Genomic DNA, 22,995 nt, shown 5'->3' with positions numbered 1-22,995 from the left:
CCCGTCCGCATCAAGGCCCTCGCACCGTCGGCTTGAACCTCGCGAATAGTCCTCGGTCTTCGGCCCAATGGCGAAACCTGCAATGCGAGCGGTCGGTATTTGTTTTTGTGATCAGTCAGAGCACAGGATGACAAGTGATACGCAAGCCCGACGGCTTGCGTATAAAGAGCGGAGGCAGGCATAGAGCTGCTCTTCCAGGTAACAGTCCACACAGATCAACTCCCAATCAGTGACCAGTGTCCGGAGCTCTCTGTTCCATCATCACGGCCCTCTTCTTGCATTCGAAATGTCCACTGCAACCCCACTAGGCGGCAAGGTCGCCCTCGTCACTGGATCCAGCCGCGGGATCGGCGCCGGGATTGCACGGGAACTGGCTCTCCGTGGCGCCGCGGTGGTCATCAACTACCGAAGCAACGCCTCCACCGCGCAGGAGCTGACCGACGATATCACAGCCAAGGGCGGTAAGGCGATCAGCATCCGGGCCGATGTTTCCAACCCCCACGAGATCCAAACCCTGTTCCAAGAAGTCCAGGCCCGATTGGGCCAGATTGACATCGTCGTTTCCAACTCTGGGGTCGAACATTTCGGCAAGCTCGGCGAAGTCACCCCGGAACAGTTTGACCGTGTCTTCAGCGTCAACACCCGCGGCCAGTTTTTTGTCGCGCAAGCGGCCTCCCAGCATCTGTCCGACCATGGCCGTCTCATTCTCACATCCAGTATCTCGGCCCACGTTTCGCTGGCGGAGCATGCGGTCTATGCCGGGAGCAAATGCGCCGTCGAGGCATTTGCGCGGTGTTTCGCGCCAGAATTGGGGCCCCGAGGCATTACGGTCAATAGCGTTGCGCCCGGTGGGGTGAAGACGGATATGGCCGCAGAAGTCGGGTACAAGTACATCCCCGGGGCTGATGCGTCGTGGACCATCGACGATATTGAAGCCTTCGTCTCCGCTCGGACCCCGATGCGTCGCATGGGAGTCCCCACCGATATCGCCAAAGTGGTGGCTTTCTTGGCTACAGAGGATGCCCAATGGCTCAGTGGTATGTGCTCCTCTTCCCGAATCCCCGAGACTTATGATTTATCATCTTATCATGTATCGTGTCGCGGCCCAAATCTGACAGGTGTGCGTTTTGCCAGGTCAGAATATCACTATCTCCGGCGGGGCATCGGCGTAGCCTTGCATAAAAGGCCTTTCCGCGATCTGCAATCATTACCCTTGCTTCGTACGGAGTTCAGCGATCAGATTACATGCAATAACACAGTGATACTATTATTAGAAAAAGAAAAAAAAATTTCCCTCATTCTTGGTTACCATTCGTACGGTCAATTTCCGAAACAGGGATTTCAGGAAAATGTTTTGACACCTCTCAGGCCATTGTGGTTATTGCTACTAGTAGATTGACCCAGACTCAATCAGAAAGTTTATACTCGATGTAGCTTACGATTTAGGACGTTACCGAAAGATGCTAGAGGGATGGTTGCTGATATTTACATCGCATGCCGTACGGAGGCGTGCACCAAAAGCCCTGGGGCTGACGCTAGTAACATTGGCCTAAGGCAACGTAACGCGCTTACTGCACAGACGAATATAAAAATTAAGTACATGTCACCACGTGACTGATGACCAATTATATCCTATTTCAAAATGGAAAAGCGTTCTCCATTGGATATACACCACGTGATAAAGTTACCAGTGTCAGCGCCAGGACGTTTGGTGCACACCTCCGTACGGCGGAGTGCTATTCGTAGCTAGACGGGATAGTTATGCCCATCCTCGAAGAGAGCTATACTCAAGAGAAGTATGGAGATTGAGATCCATTGATGCTGATATGAGGCTGAGTTTGCAACCGTCTTCTGAGAGCTACGGTACACGGACTGGTCAACACAGTGTTTTTTGCACCTCCTAGAAATCAAACTAATCAGCTATTGCCTATACTACCAAAAATGCATGAAAGTTCTAAAGCTCCAGCGAAGCAAAAAGGAAGTATCTTATTAGTAATATTAGCTTTGAAACATTAGAAATTTGCTAGTAATCAGAAAGCTTTATGTCTTTTCAACATTATTTTTTCTAACCATCTGTTCTCCGGGGGTTCGTCCACAGTGTCTGTGGGGTTCTCAGGGCGGGTTTTCAAGAGGTTCGTAGAGTGGCGAACGGTTAATCACCACCCGGACGAAAGACTGTGTACTGGGTAACCCATCTCACAGAACATGGATTTTTTAGCGTTTATAATATCTTGCAAGCTGGATATTCTAGGCCACTGCGGTTAGTCTCAATGACGGAACTAAATTGTAAAGGGTTTTATATCAATCCGTGTAGAGCTATTTTACGATTATAGGTTCGGGTAGTGATACGAATATATATATACTTGTTTCTATGCGTGTAGAAACATCCGGATGGATCATAATCTCGCCATCTCTTCACCAGACCGCCGCTACAGATGTAATTATGTTACAAGCATATCTTGTCCCTGTACCTAAAGCGCTATCTCCCAATCTACTCAGTGTCATTTTGGCGCGCGTGTTCTGAAGAACCACGGTTGGCACTAGGATCATATCGCCCATCTGTACGTTTGAGGCGTCTGCTTACTCATATGAAACACTGACTTGAGAAACGTTGGCATCTGAAATTTTAAAGTGTAAAGATTAGAGAGATGGGAGAGTAGGTTTGCATAGCTGTACTATGTCTCTATCAAAGCTTGCAATGTGTTTGTTGTTATCTCCTAACTCAAAGAATACGACCCCGGCGGCCTAGTATATATTGTATAGTAGAGAAGGGATATTAGGCCTCTGAGAACTGTAAGACATGATATGATTATTTATGTACTCGGAGTGAGGTCTAGGCCAAGCACTTACGATACACATCGGGATGACATATGAACCTAGGAGCCTCTATAAGGCTGAACGATAGCTACTGTATGGAGCGGGAAGCGCTTGGTAACCTTTAGCTTATGACAAAACTGCATTTTAATCGACAAAACCGATAATACTATAGTAAACCAAGGCAAGTCCTATTTGAATGCAGCGACGAGGCAAAACTTTCTCTATGGAAGGAATAGATTGGGATGAAAGGTCGTTATATAGATGATCGACTAATCGATTAGAGTATAACAATATTCAATGGCACGCTCAATTAGACTACGTCTAATGGAACATCGAATGAGCATTTACTATGATCATATTGGACGATATACTGCGCTACCCCTGGCATGTACCGATGGGATTATACATTAAATAGCCTACTTCAACGAGGAGAAAGCGGTGGCTTGCTTGATGTACTCCTCCCAAGTTGTCAATGGTTCGTCAACGATCTATGTTGCACAAATCAGTCTGTCGATTGGTTAAGAAGCAGGGCCGAAGTCTGAACTCACCGCGAGACTAGGCTCTAAAGCATCCCCTCCATAATACCCAAACTCCGACATCAGGCGCATATTCTGCAGCATCTCCTCTTGAATAATCTCAGGGGCACCGCCTGCAGCCATGATGCCCTTGAATGCCTCATGAGACAGCTGATTGAACTTGGCGTGCTTGCCCGTCTCGGGGTAGACTTTCTGAAAAGTAGCCACCATTTCCGCAGGAGTGGAATAAGTGGTCGCCCCGTATATACGTTTGCCTAGCGTAGCGTCCCGCTTGAGGAAGATTGCCTTGACAAACTTACCAGTGTCAAACTCAGCAGCAAAGAGAGGGACAGGCGTGTCATCCGGAACAGGCATGGAGAGTGCGTAGCTCCCAGTGGGGATCTGGCGGAAGCTCACCCCCGGGACATTGGACATAAAGAAGCCGGCGAGGAAGAAGGTAGCCGGAATGTCCAGGGACCGGATATACTCCTCGACCTCAGCCTTGCCGTCAAAGTGGTAGACTTTGGAAAGCACGCCGTTGGTAACTGCGATATAGTGAAAGTGTTAGCGCCGGGGGACAAGAGGGCAACGGGCGGAGGGCTGCGCACGTTTATTGATGTCGAGGAGACTACTCCATACAAGGTGCTGAACGCCTTCCTCCTTGCAGACCTCGGCCGTATTCTTCCCCTGCTGAACTTCTTTCTCCGCACTGAAGATCTCCCAGAAGTTGGTGACAGCGAAAACCCCATAGGCTCCCTTGATCACAGGACGCAAAGATTCTTTATCGTTCAGGTCTCCCTATGCGGATGGACCGGTTTAGTCGCTCAGGTCGAGAGATCAGGATAACATTGTACATACCGTAACCAGCTCCGCACCCTTTGCAGCCAATGCCTTCGCCTTGTCCGTCGAAACGTCACGGGTCACGGCCTTGACATGGAATCGGCTGGCTGCCGTGGGGTCACTGAGGATACTGTCAACAGCAGAGCCACCCTGCTTGCCAGTGGCGCCAAAAATGACAATAGTATCTTTAGCCATCGTTGCAAAAGTATGAGGACAAAGGGCTGAATGGTGGGGTTGTTGAGCACGGAAGTAGGGGAGAGGCTGGGAAAAAATAGAAAAAGCAGACGAGGCTCTGGGTTTGCAAAAGAGACCGAAGATTCTGCGACGGGATAAAATCATGGTCGGTGGGCTCTAGCGGCTTCCATGGCCATGCACAAGGTACAGAGACTAGTTTTGAAGGTGTGATGCGTGCTCGGACCGCGGAATTAGGGTCGATGCACGATGCGAAGACCGAACCCCGACGGTGGAGTCGCAAATTGATAGATCTACTGCCGGGCCCGAATGGCGATGCGCGAGGTCAAGTTATATATCATACGTGGCTGGGCGTGCGAACGCGCTACTAAGAAGGCACATGTGAGTTGTCGAGAGCATACCCAGCAGTCTACTCACGATGTCTATGCCTCCGAAAGACGTCGCTTTCATCGTCCTGGCTGCCTACGCCCCTGTGGGGGCTCTAAGCTTTTGGGGCATACCAGAATTGCTGCGGCGGTTTTACCTCTCCAATGCGCTGCCGCTCATGCTTCTCAGTCATGCCGTTCCTGTTCTTATCCTAGCCTTTACACGCCCGTCGTCGCCGGTGCGACTGGCAGTACTGCCCTTCGCGTCCGTCGCCAGCATATGCTATCACCGTCTGTCTCCGGAGGCCTTTCCCAATCGAAACCAAGCGGGTGGGTTAGACGGTCCGTTCATGCTTTTGTTTTTGACCGTGGTCGATGTGTTCGGGCTGCAGAGGCTGTACATGGACGACCGTGGCGTGGAGAGAAAAGGCCGACCAGATATCGGGAAAGAAAAGAAGGAACTGAGAGAGCAATCAGCTCTGTTGAAGGCCAGTCCCCAGAATCCATGGACGAGACTGAAGTGGGCGATGCATGTCATGTTCAGCTATCGAGCAATTGGGACATCCCGCCAAACACCAAACATACCCTCGTTCTACCCAGATATCCCGTCCCGTATGCGTTTTATCTGGAGCCAGTTAATCGCCTGTGTCTTGGGGTATCTGGTGCTCGACCTTCTGGCAAACCTTCGATTGGCGCCAGTGGAGGCGTTCTCTCCGGAGCGAGCAGCAATCTTTCTTTCTCCACAACTATGGACACTTGCCTGTTTGCGTCTGCGGCTCATCGCAACGTTCTTGTTCTGGGTTGACCGATATACGACCGTTCGGTTCATCTATGATATTACCAGTATCGTTGCTGTCGCAACGGGTCTCACAGAACCTAAAGACTGGCCTCCTTATTTCGGAAGTATCGAGAACGCATGGACTATTCGTCGGTTTTGGGCGTAAGTGTTTGACGACCGCGGGGCTTAATAATGTGCAAGGGAATCGAAACTAACATCAGTGGTACTGTTTAGCGTGTTCTGGCACTCTGGCTTGCGCAATCCGCTCTCGAGCAACATCCGCTTCATCGTCTACGATGTCCTCCGCTTGCGTCGACGCTCCTTCGAGGGACGAATCCTCACGGTGTTGTTGACATTTGGCCTGAGTGGAACGATTCATTACCTCGTGGATGAGGTTATTGGCATCCCGGGGTCTGATAACCGGGCCATCTCGACCTTTATGATACAGGCGGTTGGTATCACTATCGAGGACCTAGCCCAGCAAGCATACTTCAGACTTACCAAGCCGAAAGCATCGGGCAATACTGGACGGCCTGGGGAGGTGACAGCGAAGAAGGGAGAGCTACCGGAAACATGGCAGCTTGTAGTGGGCTACATTTGGGTGGCGGCTTGGGTGCTTTACACGGCGAGCTCGTACGCTTACTGCTATTTTCGCAACCCCCCTGAACCGATGTTTCCGGTGAGCGTCACTCAATTGCTTAAGCAGTATCTAGCATGAATCTGGAATGGGATGAAAGGTAGTAGACTGGTGAATCGAATTTGTCCGCGTCAGTTACCGATTACCTCTAGCTAGACAGATAGGAGCAGAACAAATGCATAAGTGAAGCTATCTGGGGAACGACCTGTTATGGTCACAAGACATGAAGTTGCCAAAGTAAGCTCAGAGCTCTAGCGCATTATGAACTACATTGAATCATTATGTCAATTAATGAAGATTCTAATAACCTATTAGAGCCTAACGACTGAACTTCTACCCATGCAGGAGAGCTGCATTGAACTCAAGGCTCTTCTCTAATGCTCTGTAGATGGAATATTAAGCCACTCGATCCTGACAGATACGTACATTTCCACAGAACCATATTCCTACAATAGAGCAGTCGTGCGCCTTGTGGGTTAAAATGTGTAGAAACCTGTTCATTGACCGACCTATTCTAGATACTTGGCACACTCTTCTCACAATTGGTGTTGGCAGACGCCTATCGCCGCCCGACCAACGTCTTCACCTCCCCTGATTAAACTGTATGACTTGTCAAAAACATTTTGCGGGTCATACTGTTGCTTGAGCTCAATCAGACGCTCGAGATTAGCCCCAAAGATGCGACGCGGGCTGGCAGCGAGATGGTCGTAGTTTCCATACTCTGTGGTTGGTGCTGGCTTCGCAGCCGGACCATTGTCAATCTGGTTACGCTCGATCTCGAGCCAGGCGAGCTCGGACACGGCTTGGGACCAGTTTCGCGCTGCCTGATCATCTTCTGCACGGTCCCAGAAGGGCCCAACCATCACGTTTTGATGCGGGCCGCGGTTGGCGAAAGACATATCAGCGGTAGAATACTCACACCACCTGTCCGACTTGAAGAATTCAAAAAGGAAGATGGACCGTGTCCCACCGGGTACAGTCGCGTGGAAACGCTCGAGTTCGGGCAGGATAATGTCGCTGACAAACTCTGGTCGCAAGGGGGTCTGAAAGACGGCACTCTTGGAGAGTTTGCGACCACCGTAGTCGACGGCGTGGTTCATCATACCGTTGACCTCGTTGTACGGCCGTTCCTTGGTACTATTGATAATGGGCTGCAGATCGAGGAGAGGCTGGAAGATGGACAGGGCCTCGGTGGTAGGTCCATTATGAAAGACATTGGTAATAACGGCCGGCTTGTGGTTGGTGAATGGCGGAGCAGTGATGCCCATGATCAGCCCCGAGTCTCCATCCGTGGTGGAAACTAGGCTATTCGCGAAGGTGATGATAGCATGCAGCTTGTCAATGGGGAATGCCATCTGGCCAGCCCAGACAGGGTTCTTTTGCTCATGCGCCTGGAAGGTGAACTCCACCGCGACACCGAATGCATGGCCAGCACCACGAACGGCCCAGAACAAATCAGGCTGATTCTCCTCAGAGGCAGTTGTGATGGTACCATCCGCTAGGACCATTTGAACAGCCCGCAAGTTGTCAATCACCAAGCCGTATCGGCCGGACAGCCACCCGTAGCCACCTCCGAGAGTGAGCCCAGCAACGCCTGTGTGGTTCACAGTGCCTCCGACCGCCGCGAGTCCACTGTCAAAAGCAGCATCGTCAACATCCTTCCAGATGCATCCCCCTTGCACTCGGACCAGGTTGGTGGTGGAATCGACATGGACCTCGCGCATCTTGGCCAAGTCAATCACCAATCCACCTTCGGATGAACCAGCACCGCTGGACGAGTGCCTTCCGCCTGATACGACAAAGGAGACGGAATGTTTGCGGCATGCTAAGATGGTCGCAGAGATATCCTCAGCGGATCGGACGTAGACTACGATGCCCTGGAGCACTTGTTAGCCTTGAGCCCCGCTGTACGAGAGTGCTGGGGGAGTCAAATACCGCCTTCTTCTCTACTGCATCGCTCCATCGTTTGATGCTTTCACTGTAGCCATCTGAGTCTGGAGTCAAAACAGTCGATTCCTGCAGGGTGTCTCGCAGCTCAGCCGCTAGTTTTGTCACAGCGGGGCTAGTACTGGTGGTAGTCATGGTGATGCAAGGGGATCGTGTCGAGAGTTTTCTGATGATGATTATGATCTTATTTCCGGTGAAGGCAACCGTGGGAGCAGTGGGGGCTTAAGGCTTGAGACTTTCCGGCGTACTCGTAGGACCCCTCGGTCATGACATTAGTATATCTGGCCTGGAACAAGAAGTTTAGCCCAGGAGATTGCGGTGAACGGCCCAAGATGTCTGGGATCACCGGCATACATGTCAGATGCAATAACCCGAGCTGCTGCCGATTCCCGACGCCTGTCCCGACGGCCTAGCGGCGAACCAAGACTCCGCACGGTGCCGGTCAAAAGGCAGATGATTTGCGACTAGCAGCTACTTGTATTACCCGAGTTATCATGCGCGTAATAGTTTTTTAGGCCGTGGAATATGCCATGTCAGTCCGAATTTGGCCTGCTGGACGCCAGGAATCCCCGAGCAATGGCGGAGTGGAGACTAGGCTTCAGAATATGTCACCGCATGCATTTTGTAGAACTATAGTGGGCTCTATCTGGCGTATTGAGAACATCCCCGTTCATGGTGAGCGGCGAGAGTTTGAAACCGTCACGGAGTAGAACCGTAGGGTACAGCAACAGGAACTAGTCCCCACTGATTTGCAAACCGGCCCAGTGGGAAAATCATATGTATGGAGGCCAAAGTACACCTCCCATTCCGTGTAAGTATAATTGCCCCATACCGAGGCCAACTGTCCACCAACACAACCACCCTTCCACCAGAATCGCTCAGTTCAACATGAGAGCCTTTCTATTCACAGATCAGCTCGATGATGGGCAACAGAACCTGCCCTCTGCTAATCGGATAAGTCGTGGATCCATACTCCTGAATGCCTTTTTGTCAAAGGTACATGTTGCTCTACGGGACGAGATCAGCTTGCTGCCAGCACTATGCCGCGCACAGCTCCCACCCTTTAACAGTGTAGTCGACTTAATTGAGCGAGTGCGATCTCAGCGGGTGAAGCGATTAGAGATCTCCATCGCGTTGCTCTGTGTCTATCAATTATCCCTATTTTTCCAGTAAGGCCCTACCTCATAGCACCTAACGATCTAGTCCGAATTAAGCTTCCCCGATGGCTCATGATATTCTAGATTGATCGAAGACAACGAAGACCGATTCCCCTCCAGGGATGATGTTATCTTGGGCCATGGGCCTGGCCTATTGTCAGCCGCTGCAGTAGCCTGCGCCTCGACACCTATACAGTTAGTTGACCTGGCGGTTGAGGCTGTGCGGTTAGCGTTCCGAACAGGCGGTGTTATAATAAAGGCTGGTGGAGGCATTGATCAGCCAGGTCCCGAGCATAGCTTCCGTCTCATTGCAGAAGGCTCTCTCGAAGACATCAATCGCGAGTTGGAGGATATCCAGGATGAGCTAGTGGGTTGCCCCTGTCATGAATCTAAGGTTGCCTAAGTTGAACTTGCCCGCAGGATATCCCCAAGCATTCTCGAGCTTACGCCTCGCTCGCGGACCAAGGAACGTGTGTCATCAGTGGCCATGAATCGCGGATCGCGTTCCTAACCTCGCGGCTCCGTGGGCGAACTTTGCAGAGAACCACGACCATGATCCCTGGGCTTTGGCACGCACCTCATCTTTACCAAGAAAATGACGTGGTCGAGGTGTTGCGGCGGCGAGCAGACCTGCTAAAGGGGATTTCGCGCCCTTGTCGCCCGATTATCTCCTCCCTGACCCGTAAATCAATCGATGACGGCAACGGAAGGGCTTGTTTCGAACAGGCTGTCCATGAAATATTACGTGAGACCGCGCGTTGGGATATTATGCAACAAGAGCTCGCCGATATTTTCCAGACGAGCACGGAATCCTCCATTGAGGTCTTCGCCTTTTGTGGAGAGCAGGCTGCCACAAGCCTCTCCAATGCCATCGAGACACCAGGAAAACAAAAGCCCATAGTTATAAGGCCAATGTCAGAGAGTGTACCATCGCGGCTGAATGAACTCTCGATAAATAACTCGAGCCGCGAGAAAATCGCTATCGTTGGGTTTTCTGGTCGTTTTCCAGGGGCTCCTGACGTTGAAGCATTGTGGAAAGTTCTCGAAAATGGGAGAGATATGCACCGAACGATTCCTAAAGATCGCTTTCCAGTCGAGACGCATTATGACCCCACCGGGAAGACGAACAACACGAGTCACACTCCTTACGGTTGTTTCATCGAGGAGCCGGGTCTGTTCGATCCGCGATTCTTCAACATGTCCCCACGTGAAGCCACACAGACGGATCCAATGCATCGCTTGGCAATTGTCACGGCATATGAGGCCATGGAAATGTCTGGCTTTGTTCTGAATACTACTCCTTCAACCATGGCAGACCGTGTGGGTACATTCTATGGTCAGACCTCGGATGACTGGCGTGAAGTCAATGCCGCTCAGCACATCGAAACCTATTTCATTCCGGGTGGTGTTCGGGCCTTTGCTCCTGGTCGTATAAACTACCACTTTGGGTTCCGTGGGCCTAGTTATAGTGTAGACACGGCGTGTTCCTCGAGTTTTTCCGCACTGCATATTGCCTGCACCGCACTCAAGGCGGGCGACTGTGACACTGCTGTAACAGGAGGAGTTAACATCCTTACTGCACCCGATATCTACGCCGGTCTCAGTCGGGGGCAGTTTCTGTCCAAAACGGGATCATGCAAGACATGGGATCAGGGCGCAGATGGATACTGCCGTGCAGATGCAGTCGGAAGTGTTGTCCTCAAACGTTTGGATGATGCTGTGGCGGAGAAGGATCCAATCTTTGGAGTCATTCTTGCATCCTCTACCAACCACTGTGCAGATGCAGTCTCTATTACCAATCCCCACAGTGGAAATCAGGCGGAACTGTACGAGACTATCTTGCACACAGCGGGTGTCAATCCTTTGGAGGTCAGCTATGTGGAGATGCATGGAACTGGTACACAGGTATAGCTTCCGGATCCATTTTCTTTTACTACAGTTGCTAAAATCTACCAATAGACCGGTGATCTTGCGGAAACACGGTCCGTGACGAGCGTCTTTGCTCCGAAGGGTGCACGTACGGAGAGTGAGAATCTCTATATCGGGGCCCTGAAATCCAATATTGGTCACAGTGAAGCCGCTGCCGGTATATCATCACTGATTAAGGTTCTAATGATGATGGAAAAGCAAGCGATTCCACCTCATGTCGGTATCAAGACAGCCATGAACCCTCAGCTCCCTGATTTTGACTCCCTCAATGTGAAAATTCCATTCAAGCAGCAACCATGGCCGGCCGTTGCTGGAAAGCCCCGAATTGCCTTCGTGAATAGCTTTAGCGCTGCTGGGGGTAATACAGCTGTCCTGCTACAGGAGTGGTCGAGAATGCAACCAGTAAAAGACCATGACCCTCGTCCATTCTTGCCTTTCGTCGTATCAGCGAAGTCATTGTCAGCATTGCGCAACAACATATCAGCGCTCATCGAATGGATTGACGAGAATCCAGATGTGTCTCTCGGGAGCCTATCGTACAGTTTGACAGCTCGGCGAGTGCCCTATAGCAACCGTATAGCGATAACTGCATCTAGCCGTCGTGAGCTGATCCAAACCTTGAAAGAGCGCCTAGATACGTCCAACGTGTCCCCAGCTCCAACAAAGCCCCCGAAGGTTGTGTTCGTCTTTACTGGCCAAGGCGCCTTCTATACAGGGATGGCCCAACAACTGTACGAGCTGAACAGTGGTTTCCGCGACAGGATTCAGCAGCTAGATCGCTTATCGACTGATCTGGGCTTCCCTTCGATCCTCTCGGTTATTGAGGGCACATGTGCAACTGAGGATGCATCCCCAATGGTTGCCCAATTGACGCTGACTTGCACCCAGATGGCCCTCGTGCATCTGTGGCAGTCATGGGGAGTCCAACCGGCTGCAGTCATTGGCCACAGCCTGGGCGAATACGCTGCACTGCATGCTGCAGGTGTGTTGAGCACCGTGGATACGATTCATTTAGTTGGGCACCGTGCCCGGTTGCTTGAACAGCACACAACTGCTGGCACACATGGTATGATTGCTGTAAATGCATCAATTGATGAGCTTCGTCATACCTCAGGTCTACCCACATTCGACCTAGCCTGTTCCAACTCTCCCAATGAATCGGTTCTCTCGGGAAGCAGAGAGAATATCCAGAAGCTGGAACGAGGGTTGACTAATGCCGGATTCAAGTTCAAGGTTCTGGATATTCCATATTCGTTCCATTCAGCCCAGCTGGATCCTATCCTGGAGGAATTTGAATCTTTAGCATCGTCTACGATCTTCAACCATCCGAATGTGCCAGTTATATCCCCACTACTGGGGGAGGTCATCTCTACTGATGGAATATTTAATCCTTCGTATCTCGCCCGCCATGCCCGGGAGACTGTGAACTTTGCTGCAGCCGTTCAATGTGCTAGCAATGCGAAGGTCCTGGATGCTAAGACAGTGCTGCTGGAGATCGGCGCTCATCCAATCTGCTCGAAAATGGTACAGACCACAGTTGGTGGCAGCATGGTAGCCGCCCCTTCCCTTAAAAGAGGTGAAAATTCCTGGAAGACAATAGTAGCTGCGACGGGGACGCTTCTTACTGCGGGTGTTCCCATAGACTGGCACCAATTTCACCACGAGTACAAGGCCAGCCATGAATTCCTGCGCCTTCCGCAATATCGCTTCGACAACAAAAACTACTGGATTGACTACGTAAATGACTGGTGTTTGCACAAGGTTGATCCACGCAATGGCAAGGCCCTGCAGGGTATGGAGCCTGCTTCCGTTGCGCCCAAGCTGTCGACGACTTCCGTGCACAGGATTGCCTTTGAGGAGTTCAATGGCGACAAAGGGCGGGTAGTCACGCAGTCAGACATGTCGGATCCGGCCTTGCGCGCAGCTATTCAGGGACACATGGTCAATGGTGCCGGGCTCTGCCCTTCATCCCTCTATGCGGATATGGCACTTACGGTGTGTCAATATATTGTGGAGGAGCTTAAGCAGGACAAGAACAACATTGGTCTCAATGTTGGACATATGGAGGTTATGAACCCACTGATTGTGAAGGACAACGTCACCACTTCTCAGCTCCTGCAGCTCTCTATCACTGCTGATTGGGCGCAGAAGCAAGCATCTCTGCAATATACCAGTGTGGACAGTAACGGAAAAGAGCTTGCAGTCCATGCCAAGTGTGTTGTGAACTTTGAAGACAAAGTGAGCTGGATTGCCGACTGGGAAGAGAACACATTCTGGATAAAAGATCGCATCTCGATGTTGCAAGACAAGCTGGACCGCAATGAAGCAGACAAGGTATCTCGAGGGACCGCATATAAGCTCTTCGCCTCACTTGTTTCGTACTCGCGTCCCTTCCAGGGCATGGAAGAGGTCATCTTTGACGGCAAAAATGTTGAAGGTACCGCTAAGGTTGCATTCCAAACCGAGGACAAGGATGGGAAGTTCATGGTCAGTCCGTTCTGGATTGATAGTTCGGCCCATCTTTCCGGATTTCTGCTTAATGGTGGTGGTGCTGCCGGGGCAGATGCTGTCTACATTTCTCATGGCTGGAAATCTATGCGATTTGCTCGGGCATTGGATCGCTCCACTGTCTACACAACCTACGTGAAGATGCAACCTGCACCAAATAATGTTATGGTCGGGAATGTCTATATTCTCCATGGAGATGAGGTCGTTGGTGTTGTTGGAGGATTGAAGTTCCAGCGTATTCCACGCAACATTCTTAATCGCCTATTACCACCAGCGGGTGTAACAAAGCCTGCAGCTTCAACTCCAGCAACGGCTCCAGCAACGGCTCCAACAACGGTCACGGCTAGGACTTCTCGAAATCAAAGACCGGAGCCGACTCGCAAGTCTCGTGAACCTCAGCCAGCCCCCTCAGTTCCCAAGCCTTTCGAGCAAGTGAAGAGGATAATCGCCGAAGAATCAGATCTAGCGATCTCAGAGCTACAGGATGACTGTGAATTTGCGAATCTCGGAATTGATTCCCTCCTTTCCCTCCAAATCTCTGGGAGAATTCGCGAAGACTTAGGGCTAGATATTCAGGGCTCGGCGTTCTTGGACAACGCGACGGTTGGTGAATTCATGAGGTATCTGCAAGATTTTGTTACAGCTGAGACAGCATCGACATCATCTACCACCTCGATGGATGATTCCTGGGAGGTCACTTCCAAGGTGTCCATTGATTCTGATGAAATCCCTCCAAGGAATGACGTTCCTGACCCGAAGAAGGACGAAATCCGTAAGATACTTCGCGCAACGATTGCGCGAGAGATGGACATTCCATTAGAGGATGTTACCGGCTCCGCTGATCTCTCCTCCCTCGGCCTAGACTCTCTGATGAGTATCGCGATTTTGGGTTCCCTCCGGGAGCAGACAGATCTTGTGCTCCCATCGTCACTCTTTATCGACTATGGAACTCTTGACTGTATTGAAGAATTCCTTGGCCTCAATACACCTACGAACCCTGCCCCTCCCATCACTGTGCAGAAAGCCCTAAAGTCGAGTACCCCAGCCAGGGAGACTGCGCCAGGCTCAGCCATAAGCTCAACACCGCGGGCTGTGTCTATCCTGCTCCAGGGCAAGCCGAGCAAGGCAACGAAAACACTCTTTTTGTTCCCCGACGGCTCCGGATCAGCCACGTCGTATGCCACAATTCCACCAGTCGACGCTACCATCGCGGTTTATGGGCTTAACTGCCCCTTCATGACTACCCCTTCGAAGTTCACCATAGGAATCAGTGGAGTTGCTACCGTATATCTAAATGAAGTTCGTCGCCGCCAACCGAGGGGGCCGTACTACCTGGGGGGCTGGTCCGCGGGAGGTGTCCTCGCTTATGAAGTTACGCAGCAGCTGATTACGCAGGGCGAAACCGTGGAGCAGCTTGTCTTCTTCGATTCTCCATGCCCAGTTAGCCTTCCCGCACTTCCGAATCGCTTCCATGCTTTCCTCGCAGAATCTGGTCTTCTCGGAAGCAACGGCCAAGCTCCACCGTCCTGGCTACTTCCACATTTTGAGGCCACCATTAAAGCGCTCTCTGAATATAACGCCGTTCCTATCCAGCCTCACACAAAAATCCCCAAGGTTCTCATCATTTGGGCACAACATGGAGTGTGCCGCCACCCCACCGACCCCCGGCCTGTGAAGACTGACGATGAACCGTGGAGCATGACGTGGCTCCTTGATAACCGTACCGACTTCGGATTTAATGGATGGGACAGGCTCCTCGGTACTAACTCGGTGCAATTCAAGACGGTCGACGGTAACCACTTCACGATGCTGAACTATGGAGAACAGGTAAGCACCATGCTCCTTTCCAATATGACTTAACAAACCGCCAGCTAACTTGATCCAGCTTCATGCGGTGGCCTCTTACATTAGGGACTTCCTCTCCTAGGAATTACCGAAAGTCGAGACTGTTCGTATCCAGGTCGCATTGGATGCCTCCGACCAAGGGGCCCCCGTGCGTACCTATCGGGGATCTATTACTTTACCTGGGTGCCTCCGTTACTTCTCGGCTTTCATCTGCACGATCGTGGCCGGAACGGTCCTACTACTGGTGTTTGAGTGATGTCAAAAGGAGAGGGCTGAAGAGATCAGATCTATTGATGCTTGTCTCTGTCCTGTGTATATATATACGTAACAGCGGCTCACTTGCTGTGGTAATTGTGGAGTTCCTAGAGGACTAATATTCCTACCTTGAGCGACTCCGGGAAAGGCCTTTTATTCTTTGGTAGCTCGGATAGTACTTTTATTTGGTAGCCATGGCTTAATATGTATGAACTCTGTTTACCTTATTGGTCACCTCCTTCCCGGCCCAACGTAGATTCTTTTCTTCTCCTAACATTGCTCCCACTACGTTCTGTTGGAGGGATGTGGAAACTTGGTGCGTTCTACCATGTCGATCTCATCCTCCTGACTTCTGTCCTCTCCGCTAGTTTCCCAAGTTGATTGGTTGCAATCATGCTTCTCGCATACCGAGGTATGCTACTTGATGCTACCTCCACTATGCAGCTTACCGGTTTATGGCCAAGAATAAAAAAGGTTATGTCTGTATTACCTATCCCTTTTCACACTTCCTTGTGCTGACCATGGGTGGAATAGAACTGGTTCAAGATCGTTCAACCTACAGACATGGGTGGGTGACATTGGTTACCTGATTTTCCGATCACGTCAGTGGTGGGCGAACAGTAAGTATAGGGCAGCCGCCATCCATGTTATTAAAACACGGGGGGGGGCCCGAGGGACCTGGCAAACGCCCAGAATGACATTGGGGGCCCCCTACAGAAAGCCAGCTGCGGTTGATTTGTAATCTTGATCACCGAAGGCCGAGAAGATCGGCCACCCCGACGATCACGGAAGCCACCCACTGGGTGACCGAGCGGATTGGAGGGTGGGATCTTGTCGGCGCACTATGCTGCGGACGCGCAAGAGGGTTCTCCCGTAGAGTGGCCTATCATATCCTCTGGTTTCTTGGTCCGAAAGGTGGGCTTGAGCGGATACCGAATAAGTAAGGTAGGCTTAATAGTGCGAATTGTGCCGTGGAGTCTGACTGTCTCTGGCCTTGAAAGGGAGTGCAGTGAGTGATGTGTATGGAAGCGTATGCAATGTTGATCTGAATAATTTTTTACATGGTGTAGTTGAAAAGCTAGGAGGAAGTAACATGGGATGCCGTAGGGACCCCCTCTAGGTCGTTGTGTGAGCCCTTTTTCGCCCAAGGTCGATTTCTGAAAGTTTTGTCCGCTTCTGTGAGAAGCTCACAAGAGCTATATTTAAAGCTTTCCGTTCGCTGAATGCTCGTTGTTGCGTGAGGGCTACTGTGTCAATTCTGGCCAAGATGACAGTCGAAACACCATCCGACTCGCGTGCCTTGCACGACGACGGTCGATCAGGCACCGTAACGTCCAAGGAGGGCGCCGAGGACTTCAAACTGGGGACACGTGGACTGCTGGTGTTTTTGGCGCTGTCGGTGTTGTCGCTGATGGCTGCTCTTGATGGAACATCTGTGTCTGTTGCCCTTCCGGTATGCAACCATTGCACCCGACTGCGCCGAAGAAGTGGAAGAAGGGTGCTAAAGGGGAACCAACGTCGCTCAACGGCTGACACGAACAGTAGATCATGTCGGAAGACCTGCATGGAACGGCTATTGAATCCTTCTGGACTGGAACGTCCTTCCTCTTGACATCTACAGGTGAGCCTGACAGGCGTCGTGCAGTATAATCTGACAGATCTGACCGATACACCGCCAGTGTTTGAGCCAAGCTTTGCCAACCTATCAAATGTGTTTGGCCGACGCCCAGTCATTCTGTTTTCCATTCTACTCTTCTTCGTCGGGGCTCTGGTGTCGGGGATCGCCAAAAACTTTACATACATGCTCGTCGGACGGTCCATTCAGGGTATCGGCGGTGGTGGAATCATCGCGCTCACTGAAGTCATCGTGACCGATATAGTGCCTTTGAGACAGCGCGGTCAGTATCTGGGCATTCTGAGCGCGATGTGGAGTATTGGATCTGTGACTGGTCCTATCCTTGGGGGTGGATTCGCGGAGGATGTCACCTGGGTAGGGTCCCCGGTACGACCCACAGGAAAACGCGCTAACAACGCTGTAGAGATGGGTGTTCTATATCAACTTTCCCTTTATTGGAGTCGGAGTAATCTTTGTCGCTGTTTTCCTGAACCTGAGCCCGATCCCAGGTTCAGTAGTGGAGAAGCTCCGCTCCATAGACTGGCTCGGCGCGGTGATCTTCATCGGAAGCATGACGTCTTTCCTCATTCCATTAACTTGGGGCGGGGTCCTGTACGCCTGGGATTCATGGCGTACTCTCGTGCCCATTATCGTGGGCCCCTGTGGCCTGATCGCATTCGCATTTTACGAATACTACGTCGCCGACTATCCAATGATCCCACCCAGTATCTTCAATAACCGGACAGCCACCGTGACTTACATCGGAAGTGCTGTCCAGGGACTAGTTCTGTGGTGTGTCTTGTACTATCTTCCGTTATACTTCGAGGCCGTCAAGCAGTACTCTCCAATCATTGCCGGTGTCGCCCTGTTTCCTCAGACCTTCACCGTCGCCCCCAGCGCTGTTATTGTAGGATTTGCAATTACTAAAACAAGCGCCTATCGGTGGGCGGTCTGGTCCGGATGGGCGCTTTCAACCCTTGGAATGGGGTTGATGTGCTATATCAAGGCGGACAGCAGCATCCCCCAATGGCTTTTCATCAACCTGGTCAGCGGCCTGGGGCTGGGCGTCCTTTTCCCCGCCCTAACATTCGCCGTGCAGGCTGCCACACCCAGTGAGAACCTGTCCATGGCCGTGGCCATGTTTAGTTTCTTCCGTGCACTGGGCCAGTGTATTGGCGTCGCTGTGGGGGGTGTGGTTTTCCAGAATCAAATGAAAAAGAACCTCTTGAAATATCCCAGTCTGGCGCCAATGGCTGACACGTATAGTCAGGATGCAGCGGGCCTTGTCAGAGCCATTGCGGGTATGGCGGATGAAAGTGAGAAGAACAATTTGAAAGACGCGTATACAGATAGCCTGCGAGTCGTGTACGCTGTCTGTTGTGGCATCTGTGGGGTCGCGCTCCTCACAAGTCTATTGACGAAGAGCTATGACCTGGATCAGGTTTTGAACTCAGCGCAAGGACTGCAGAGGGACAGAACGGCGGATGAGGAGGAAAGTAAGGAGACAGGCATATAGGCCTCTGCGATAGCTACGGCCGAGATCCCCCGACTAGTTATAAAATCACCATTATTATGTAATTCAGCCTCTACTAAGTAACCCTACCTTACGTTTGCATGCTTGCAATGATGGTCTCAAAAGCTCTGAATCTTATCTCTAGTGGCGTATGCGACTGTACTTGTAGACCTGTCTGTATATATAACCGTGTTGCTGCATTGAGGGGACTTTCCCTCAGGCATGGCAATGCTACTGAAATATGACATGGAAGCACAACAGCTGATATACTTGAATAACGTCGTTATAGCTAGGTTTCAATGGTAGGTGGGCGAAATTTCTGATAGTATATTATTCTGACCCAAATCTGTACAATTCCTTTCTAACCTAAATCCCAAACATCTATTCCCATACAATCTCCAGAATCCAAAGTAAACTCGCCGGGTTCGGGCGGCGAACATTAATAAGCTTGAAGCGCGAGTCTGCCTCGGAGAGGATGCCCTTCCATTCTTCTACCGTTCGCTCGTTGCTATTAAACATACCCATCATGCAGAGGTCCAAGCTCCTGTAGCGCCATGTCAGTAACAAATCTCTCCGAGTCAAAAGAATGGTGGGTGAACAGACCGGAGAAGTCGGTCATCCCAGGGAGATAGGCTCTCCTGGTCCGGCAGAACTCCCTCGTTAATAATGAGCAGCGCACCAGGCGTCATCGCAGGGACTAAGTTCTTCAGAAACTTGACGCAGTACTTCCTCGGCCAGTTTAGGAGCACAGAGCGAAATATGTACGCTTGTGCACCGAGGACGGGCTGTATGTGATTCATATCATGGGCCATAAACGTCACACGGTCCTTCAAGGCTGCATCGAGCATCTTGCATCCTTCGGCCGCGGTTCCGCTAAGGTCCTGGACGACAAACCTGAGATCAGGAGCTTCGGCCGCGATGGCAGCGCTGATGTGACCGTGGGATCCCCCAATCTAGATGAACGACACTGATTAGTATTTTGCCAGGGTTACAACTGAGGCAGGCAGATCCAATCTCACATCGACCACCGTTCCTTTCCCGAGCGCCTTCCAGTCATATCCGTGGACGAAATGTTCGATCCGATGACTTTCCCCCTTGGAAAAATTAGCCATAGCACCACCGAAAACCTTCGACCGCTCCGGCTGCTGGGCAAGGAACTCAAAGATCGTCTGGCCGTTGAATGCCAGCCCGAACCCAGTCTCTTTCTGTTCCTCGCTCCCTGGGTACTTCTGGAAAGCGTCCACAGTGCGCACCGCAGCCGGACCCCATTCTTCGAGTGTCATATCCAACCAGTCTCGCACTCCTTGGTTGCTGGACAGGGCCTGAGAGGAGGCCGTGTGCGCGACCTTGCCTGGCTCAGGCTCATAGAAGATATGTGAGGTCATGGCATGACGAACGATACGGGTGAGCAGATGTTGATCTACCCCCGTCGCTTCCGAGAGATCGGAGATTGTTATTCCCTCTGGGGGAACTGATTCGGCGATACGGAAGCGAAGAATTGACTGAAGGCTGATGTTGTCATTGAATTGCTGCCATTTCCGGTTAGTTCCACAGCCATGCCACCGTGACGATGTTAGATATAGGGGGCTAGATACTGACATTCCATGCCTGCCAACGCAGGTGTTCGGACGGTCCGAGGGCCAGGATCGCCAGGTCCGCGGCAGCCTGAAAGAGGTTGCGCCGTGCAGCTGTCAGCTCCTCGCTTTCCTCGGGGATTTGACTGTTTGGTGGAAATGTCGCATCGAAGGAGGGCTCTGGGAGATTTTCCGTCCTGCAATGGTTTGAAATACGTTCCGACTCTTTCGAAATCGTGTGTACTAGATCGTTAAACTGCCCCATCCTGTCTGAAGGTTGTTTAGAAGGATTCGCGATATCGGAAGCGTTCTTCGAATGGTATAGGCGAACGGCTTTTCTCGTCTAATTTGGAAATTCTGTTTATAGGGGAGACTACTAAGGAGTGTTATAACCACGGTGTCACCAGCCCTGTATACGATCTATGCCTTATCTACCGGTCCCTCTTGAGTTGTGCATTTCGCACGCTCATCTATATCGACCGAATAGTTCCCATCACGGCCAGCGCACAGAACTGCACCGAGCAGCGGGCGCAGTGTATAGATCCGATTTCCATCCCCGCGGTGGCATGAGCCCATAGGCCCAAGGGAAGGGGTCCCCTACTCGTCCAGCACTGCTCAGGTATGCCATGCCCGAAGGGGCGGGGCCCAGACCAAGCCCCATGACATTACCAATGAAGACCCACTCTCGGCCCTAAGAATCACTGTCTAGCCCGAGAGGAATGTCCAACTGTCCAAGGCAGTGCGGTGGGACCTCGCGCCCGGACATCCACTGCCGGGAACTGGCCCTTGCGGTGGGCCTCCCGGGCATTGCGATTCCCGGTGCTAATGCACGCTTCAACCAGTGAGATCGTCTTGGATGTCTAGTGGATGGACCCCTTGCGCGGCCGTGATCAGCTCGCATTGCACGAGCGATGGACGAGTCAGATCGCCAAGCCCGAGCGGATGCAGTTACGAGATAGCTACGCCTATGGTCCAATGGTGATCATCCCGAGAGAGAAGCACTAGTGATTTGCGAAGTACCAATAATGGTGCCACCGTGAAAGTAGACTAATTTTCTATCACACCTAAGAATCTGCGCCGAGCGTCCTCTGAAAGACCCCCAGAGTATGCTCCCATACCTTCTTCGGATAGTCCCTCGCGCGATAGTCTGCCATTAAGGTCTTATTGGTTGCATCCGTCCCATCATAGTTCAGCAGGTATGAGCCACCACCGGCCTCCCCGGTCGACGCGGTTGCGACCTTGACCTGCTTCGCGGGGGGATCACCGGTATGCGCGGCCGGTGGATACGCCATCGAGGTTGCCAGAAAGACATTGCGCTCCCCACTCTCCTGCTCCGATATCGACAGCAGTCGCGTGAGTAGGCCAATCACCGAGCCAAGTAGACTGCCAAAACTCGACGTCATGAGCGATGTGCGTACCAGTCCTGGGAAGACGTGGATAAAGCTCATCGAGGGATACTGCGACGCCAGATACTCGATCGCTAAGGAATTCAGAGTCGCTCCATACACAGCGGCAGTCCCGAAGGACCAATTGGCCTGTAGATCGAAATTGCTGTCATCAATCTCGCCCTCCTTTCCGGCGGCGAGAATCGTAAGCACGCGCGCGGGACGCTCGGCGGCTTGTAACTGCGGTATCAGGTTTTGGATGAATCGCATTCGGGCGTAGTATCGGAGGACATGGTTATCGTCGAGTCCCTCCGCCGTGTCTATAGCTTGGTCAGTCCGGGACAGGGCAACGAAATCATCTCCGGACGCGTACTATTTTTCCGAGTTGCCAGGTGGCCCGGCGTCATGAAGAGAAGGTCCACGGCAGCTTCCTGGCTCTGGATCTCTTGACAGGCCGTGTCAACCTCATGCAGCAGCGACACATCCGCCTTGATAAATCGGTATGTGCCGTGGGCATTCAAACGCTGACAGTCGGCCAGGATCCGAGAGCCAGCCGCTTGGTTGCGACCGACGATGTAAACTGTAGGTGAATGGATTGTTTTTGCCAGCTGCTTTGCCGTCGCCTCTCCAATCCCACTTGTTCCCCCTACAAAGACCGCCACCATTCGGGGCCGTTGCTCCCCAACGGTGGCATTCGCCTGACGGACAAGACGCAGACTAGTCATGATCGCGTGCGGCAGGGCTTGGGAGGGCTAGCGAGACGGTGTGGACGATGTGCAATGTAGAATCTGAGGTGGATAGTATTCAAATGCGCCGGGTCAATAAATAGATGCGTGGGCTTGGCCTCCCAGAGGCCCTAGCGAAGCTTCTCCCTGACCCCCCCACCGGTGGACCCGCCGATCACGTCCATCGAGGGACGGGCCTCGCTCCTCTGCCCGAACCCAAACGAGCGACGGCCGCCGTACAGCTCATATTCCCGACCATGCAGCCTCAACAGACCAACCAATCATATAACGACGCCAAAATTCTCACAGCGTTAGCTCCAGCAGCCCTCGCCATGGGCGCAGCTTACAAATGCGGTTTCGGCACCCCCCTGATCCCTCCAGTCTTTCGGTCATGCTGC

At 51.9% G+C, this 22,995-nt stretch overlaps 7 protein-coding genes across 7 annotated transcripts; 3 read left to right on the top strand and 4 right to left on the bottom strand.

Annotated features, from left to right (window-relative positions):
• Positions 1-286: 286 nt before the first annotated feature.
• Positions 287-1,172, top strand: arp2 (hydroxynaphthalene reductase arp2; the record flags this gene model as incomplete). Its single annotated transcript, XM_022531125.1, has 2 exons — positions 287-1,037; positions 1,135-1,172. 2 exons carry the CDS (start codon positions 287-289, stop codon positions 1,170-1,172), a joined length of 789 nt encoding a protein of 262 aa, XP_022390922.1.
• A 2,061-nt stretch (positions 1,173-3,233) lies between these two features.
• On the bottom strand, positions 3,234-4,367 carry ABOM_003994 (NmrA/HSCARG family protein; the record flags this gene model as incomplete). Its single annotated transcript, XM_022531124.1, has 4 exons — positions 3,234-3,305; positions 3,366-3,877; positions 3,941-4,130; positions 4,191-4,367. 4 exons carry the CDS (start codon positions 4,365-4,367, stop codon positions 3,234-3,236), a joined length of 951 nt encoding a protein of 316 aa, XP_022390953.1.
• A 2,313-nt stretch (positions 4,368-6,680) lies between these two features.
• Positions 6,681-8,226, bottom strand: ABOM_003993 (uncharacterized protein; the record flags this gene model as incomplete). Its single annotated transcript, XM_022531123.1, has 2 exons — positions 6,681-8,021; positions 8,080-8,226. The coding sequence occupies 2 exons, from the start codon at positions 8,224-8,226 to the stop codon at positions 6,681-6,683; spliced, it is 1,488 nt and encodes a 495-aa protein (XP_022390956.1).
• Positions 8,227-8,979: 753 nt separating this feature from the next.
• Positions 8,980-15,545, top strand: ABOM_003992 (type I polyketide synthase; the record flags this gene model as incomplete). The annotated part of the gene is made up of 4 exons (XM_022531122.1): positions 8,980-9,260; positions 9,333-9,615; positions 9,669-11,153; positions 11,208-15,545. 4 exons carry the CDS (start codon positions 8,980-8,982, stop codon positions 15,543-15,545), a joined length of 6,387 nt encoding a protein of 2,128 aa, XP_022390925.1.
• Positions 15,546-17,052: 1,507 nt separating this feature from the next.
• Positions 17,053-18,916, top strand: ABOM_003991 (uncharacterized protein; the record flags this gene model as incomplete). Its single annotated transcript, XM_022531121.1, has 4 exons — positions 17,053-17,238; positions 17,331-17,406; positions 17,465-17,775; positions 17,825-18,916. 4 exons carry the CDS (start codon positions 17,053-17,055, stop codon positions 18,914-18,916), a joined length of 1,665 nt encoding a protein of 554 aa, XP_022390924.1.
• Positions 18,917-19,294: 378 nt separating this feature from the next.
• Positions 19,295-20,752, bottom strand: ABOM_003990 (uncharacterized protein; the record flags this gene model as incomplete). Its single annotated transcript, XM_022531120.1, has 4 exons — positions 19,295-19,457; positions 19,517-19,866; positions 19,933-20,442; positions 20,513-20,752. 4 exons carry the CDS (start codon positions 20,750-20,752, stop codon positions 19,295-19,297), a joined length of 1,263 nt encoding a protein of 420 aa, XP_022390923.1.
• A 799-nt stretch (positions 20,753-21,551) lies between these two features.
• Positions 21,552-22,597, bottom strand: ABOM_003989 (uncharacterized protein; the record flags this gene model as incomplete). The annotated part of the gene is made up of 2 exons (XM_022531119.1): positions 21,552-22,192; positions 22,246-22,597. 2 exons carry the CDS (start codon positions 22,595-22,597, stop codon positions 21,552-21,554), a joined length of 993 nt encoding a protein of 330 aa, XP_022390957.1.
• Positions 22,598-22,995: the final 398 nt, after the last annotated feature.

This window comes from Aspergillus bombycis (assembly GCF_001792695.1).
Source record: "Aspergillus bombycis strain NRRL26010 chromosome Unknown contig00025, whole genome shotgun sequence".
In the NCBI taxonomy this organism is placed as follows: Eukaryota; Fungi; Ascomycota; class Eurotiomycetes; order Eurotiales; family Aspergillaceae; genus Aspergillus; species Aspergillus bombycis.
This window is presented reverse-complemented; position numbering and strand designations above follow the sequence as displayed.